The sequence below is a fragment of the Galleria mellonella genome, unplaced genomic scaffold (genome assembly GCF_026898425.1).
Source record: "Galleria mellonella isolate WM207_F2 unplaced genomic scaffold, CSIRO_AGI_GalMel_v1 utg312, whole genome shotgun sequence".
Classification (NCBI taxonomy): Eukaryota; Metazoa; Arthropoda; class Insecta; order Lepidoptera; family Pyralidae; genus Galleria; species Galleria mellonella.
Genome location: NW_026442074.1, coordinates 6261520 through 6267185, shown reverse-complemented (window position 1 = coordinate 6267185; position 5666 = coordinate 6261520). Strand labels below are relative to the sequence as shown.

At 28.9% G+C, this 5666-nt stretch overlaps 1 protein-coding gene across 1 annotated transcript; it reads left to right on the top strand.

Annotated features, from left to right (window-relative positions):
- Positions 1-811: 811 nt before the first annotated feature.
- LOC113515062 (vacuolar protein sorting-associated protein 37B) lies at positions 812-4988 on the top strand. Its single transcript, XM_026899200.3, has 3 exons — positions 812-1072; positions 1612-1783; positions 2341-4988. Exons 1-3 carry the CDS (start codon positions 953-955, stop codon positions 2697-2699), a joined length of 651 nt encoding a protein of 216 aa, XP_026755001.1. The 5' UTR covers positions 812-952; the 3' UTR covers positions 2700-4988.
- Positions 4989-5666: the final 678 nt, after the last annotated feature.

Sequence of the window (5666 nt, the reverse complement as noted above, 5' to 3'; positions counted from 1 at the left end):
AGAAATTAGTTGTCACTTGTAATGTCAATAGTCAATCCTAATTATGTCAAGATGAATGACATTGAAGAAGAAAGACGCTGCTGCCCATCCCTCGCTCTCCTTAGTCGGCATTTACGATACTAACGCAAAATAAAGGAGTCTCCAATTCTATGCCGGGACCATACAGGAACACAGTTTAATATATATGATATCTATCTTCAAAACAATAATAACTGAGTTTTTGAGAGAATTTTTTACTCGTGTATTTAAAGCAACTTATTAATAGCAGACTAAAGTATTAACAAACAAGCTGCAGCATATACTATTTTGCTATTTGATAGCCCACCTCACTACTAGTGATAAGTATCACTTTATGACAAATTTAGAATTTTGCAGTTGGCAATTCTTGGGAATGTTGTCATTGTCACTGTCACGTTACTGTCATGCAGCATTGCCAGGTTGGGTATTTATTTCTTAATTTTGGGGGAAAAAAAATCTAATCGCACAATTTTAGAAAAATAAGATTCATGGAAAATGTTTTGGAAAAAGTGAAATGGGCTTGGAAAATTTGAGTATTTTTTTAGAAATTTTAGGTAATATTTTTAGTACTTGTAAACTCAGTACAGTTATATAAGATGCACGATTACAGTAAATATATTACTGATGTAAAGGAGAGTGAAAAGTGAAAACATATCACAACGTGTCATATGGCAAAATGTATTAAATAACGTTATAATTTTGTGATAGGTTAAAAATCCTAAAATACATATCAATTTGGAGAAAAAAATATTTGACGTTGAGGTAAAAATTAAAATTCTCATCTGGCAACCCTACTCTGCAAGTGTCATTTCAGACTTCAATGTTTGCTTTTATTACACTTAAAAGTAAAAATTAACAATTTTATTACTCTCAAAACTAAGCTAAGATTATTCATTGTATTCATTGATTAATTATATATTTACTAGTGATTAAAATGATTCAACCAGATTATCCTTCAGCCATGGGATTACTGACACATTTAAATTCAGATGAACTGAAAGAAATGCTAAATGACGATACAAAATTTGATGCAGTGCTGAAAGATGTAAAACAGGTACATTTTATTAAAGAATACGTAAAATCCTTTGTGTGCGAGGCATTAATGAAAACATAAATAAGATGTTTATATTACATTATGCCCTTGGTATGGTAAATAAAAGGTTCTAAGAATGAGTCATATCTCATTATTATTTATGTTTGCAAGATTGAATAATGCTTTTACTGATGGTTTAAGTTTATGAGAAGTTTAATGTTTACTCATGGTTTTAATGTTTTGATGGTATTTTTATTTATTTTGGTAACCTGGTTGATTATTTAATGCTGATAGGTTTAATAGTAATGTGTTTAATAAGTCTCACTTTATGATGATTGTGGGTACTATCCTAATGCAATACAAATATTTGTATTAATGAGCTTGTCTTCATTACCATAAAAATGTATTAATTACATCTACATAAAAAAAGAAGTACTCATAATATAAGCTTTCCTTAGTTTAAATTATATAGCAATATATGTTCAAGGCTATTTCTTATTACTAATTACTGATTTACATTTTATAAATTATTATTACTCTAGACTGATTCCATATTTTAGGTGAAAGATTGGGACACAGAAAAGGAGATGATAATTGCGAGCAATAGGTCACTGGCTGAATTTAATTTGGGTAAAGAACCAGAACTTGAACGGCTAAAAACAGAGGTGCAGCAGAAGTCAGAGCAGGGGGAACAGCTTTGTACCCATATACAAGAGCTTCTTGATAACTATAGTAAGTTGTTTTTTATTAAGAAAAGAAAAAGGTATATTTTTCCCTTTCACTGAAGTACCAAAATAAATGGTTGTTTCTAAATTTTTAGCTATAATTAAATTTGTCTAATGGATATTTTGTATATGCATTGTTGCAGAGTAATGGTAAACAGAGCTAGTAGTGACATTTATAACAACTGATTATAAATAATAAATTTTTTTGTATATACCAAATTCTATATAATATTATAAAAATGAATATTTGTAACTCAATTATATATATATATATATATAGGTAGGTTATATTCTAATAAAATAGGATAACGTATATTCTGACTAGCTTTTACTTGAAACTCCTTCAAGATACAAAGTAGCTTATGACCTTCTCTATCTCAAATACTATTCATATACCAAGTTTTATGATGATTGGTTGAACTATAAAAGTGCCAAGAGGAAACAAACAAATAAACACACATAGTTTCATTTATAAAAAAAAAGTGATGGTGAGGTCATACAACTTTGACTGTATTATGCAAAAGTTACTGGAATCATTATGAATGATTATAATTTCTATTATAGAAACCAAATCTGCTGGGATATCACCAGATACAACCCTCGCTGTGTTACAAACAACAGCTGCAGAAACTGAGGAGGAATCTGAGAAAATGGCACAAGACTTTCTGTCTGGGAAAATTGAAGTGGACAAATTTCTTGAAGACTTTGAGCCCATTCGTAAAAAAATGCACCTGAGAAAGTTCAAAGCAGAAAAAATGAGTGAGTTGTTGAGGACAGGCAACCAAACTTCTTATGGTAATGGTTTATCAAAGCCATACATACCATATCCCAGTTACGGAACACCACAAGGAGCTCCAAGTGTACCATATCCGACAGGAGCTTTTAACATGCCAATGCCAGGAATGTTTAGGAACCATTTTTGAAGTTTGTATTGTTTTTAAAGTGTAGATTGACATATTTTCCAATTCCTATTTGGAACTTGCATTTCAAGTCATTTCATATTTAATTACTAAGTACTTGCCAAAGTGCTGATTGAAATTTGAAATCAAAGAAATGCTCTAGCAATTATGCACTTCTAATTTAAGAATTTTACTGGTTTTGTATAATATTTATGAGAAAATTGTCCACCATATTTAATTCATAGAAGGATGCAAAAATAAGTAATAATGTTAACTATCTTTAATCAGTATACAGAAAAGGTATGTACCTCTGTTATTTTATTATGTTAAAATAATAATATATATGTACATGTATGTTAATCTCGACTACCATATGGACAAAGTTTTTGGCACAGCTAGTTAAATATAAAAAATTCAACTTTCAAGAGAGTTAGAATTGTAATATCTTACTTTAAAAGTCACCTTTCCTGCTCTTTAACTGTCACACAAAACGAACAAAATTTATGATTTATAAATTTTATTAAATATTTTTACTTAAATAAAAAACAATGAAAATTGTGTAAAAATGGTAACCAATATTCATAAAATATTATCTAAATTCACCTATCCTCCATTTAGACTTCTCTAAATGGAGGATAGGTGAATATACATAATATACACATTATAGTAACATTGTTTTTTATTAGGGGAGAGGGATGATAATGTTATGGATATTGTACAGTTGAGCAATAATTTATATGAATATTTAATTTGATTCAGTTTGCTCAATCAAGTTTGTGCCATATAATCCTATAATGTAATATTTGTTTGATTATGGTTGAGTTTAGTTGGTTATGTCGTCCCCTACGAACCTGGTAAAGCCCACTAGACATTTCATAGGTCTAAATTAAATATTTGCCGCCCTAATATTAGCTGTAATCCGCCCATACATTTTTACAATTTTGACACTTTGAGCTATTTACTTGACTGCTTTACCCTCTCCATAATGACCCGGCCATTGATTTGATTAGAAAAAACTTTAAAATTAGTGATTAAATTTATTCCTTGATCTAAATAAATACACATAAATCTCAAAGGTCTATATAGATTGTCTGTATTTACATAACGCAGGGCATCCTAGTTTGAAGAGCATGGAATTAGTGGAGTAGATTAAAACATTTTTTAGCGCTAATTAAGACTTATAAAGTATATGATGTAATTTTATTTATTATGAATGTACCTATGTAAATCTAAAAATTATAAGTATAAAATATAGGCACACTGGTTATTATATAATGAAATAGAGATTACTTATATAAGTTATCCATTTGTTCAAATTTATAAACAAATATTGACTGCCTTATGATTTATCTTACTATTATAATAAATTTGTAACTAAATGATGTCTGAACATGGGAAAAAATATAAGGGGTAATAATAAGATTAATAGATGCCAAAACAATTTTCTTTTTTTATTTGGTTTGTCTGTTTTTTCCAGCATCATGCAAATACTAGTCCATAAAATTGGATATGGTTCACAGTTATGTTCCTGAAAGTGTAACTTAAAATCTGGTGTATGTTTTACATCTTTGATACACCATCTAGAAGTGGTCTATTTCATTGATTTTCTTATTTCCGAATTACATACGTATGAGTAGCGAGCTGTAAGATAAAATTAATGGGGTATCTATATAATTTCTATGTCAATTCTAATTTGTAAGTAGGTGTATTATTTCTCATACAAATTGGTGTAGATAAATATAAAATAACCATCCGCTTAGTAACTTGGTGCTTGTAGAAATGAATGTGATTGATAAACTACATTTTGTAAATAATTAGGTACATATACATAATAATAGTAATTGTAATGTCAGACTTATTGTAATAATAGAATTCAAGAATATTGAGAATGAAATTTCTATAGTAAATTAATGCCATTTGTTTAAATTTGTTGTTTTTCACACACTACACTATCGGATTGTGAAATTTGAACATATAAATTTATGTTCAGATTTCTTACAGGTTTGCTTCTTTATTATAAGAACAGTATGTTCTCATCTTAGCACCATACATTAATCACTATACTTGACATGTTCAATATAGTGATTATGCTTGTCATAGGAAATAACAAGCAGCTGGCGAAACTAAATATAGTTACTTATGTACTTCCCTATATATTATACAAATGTTCCGATAAAGTGCTAATATGTATCTATATAATTTGAAATGTAATTATAAATTGTAATATATATGTATGGAAAACTGTACATTTTTCCACTACACGAATGTGTTGCTTATATTAAGAAAAGATATAAATAAAAAGTATGTTCACAACTGTCTGTCATTCCTGATGGGGTACTCGGGGGCTTTAGTCGACATTTGCCGAATTTACGGATTTCTATAATTCACTCTATTTTAACTTCTTTTTATTATTGCAAAATTTTAGCCTTTTTCTTAATATTTTTCTTTATAATAACAAGTTTAATCACGGATGTGGCAGACGAGCATATAACCAGGTTGATAGAAAACAATTATCATGGAATGCAATATTGGGCCTGTAAAAACCTGTTTATATTTACTAGTCTCCTAGGAAACCTCTTACCGACTTCATTGCATTGTCATTGCATTCATTGCATCATATTACACATAAAGGAATAAAAATATGATGCCAAAATAACAGTCTAAGAAAATATCTGATTTTGTTCAGTTGCAGCATGGTTTAGTCCATTTACAAGATAGTATTTTTTTCTATTTACCATAATATTAGGATAGAGAAAATGGGGGGAAGGAGGAAAGCGATACTATTAGATCATTACGATATTGGTTCACAATTTGTTAATAGCAATATCTTTTTAATTTAATAAAATGAAATTATTATTAGGTACTTTTATGGAACATAAGTATCTATTTAATATCATATTATTTATTAAATATTTGTTGTTTTCTAATTTGGCCACATCATATCTATACCATCCAAAGCTCGTGGCAAATTCATCGGATAAGACCCTAAAT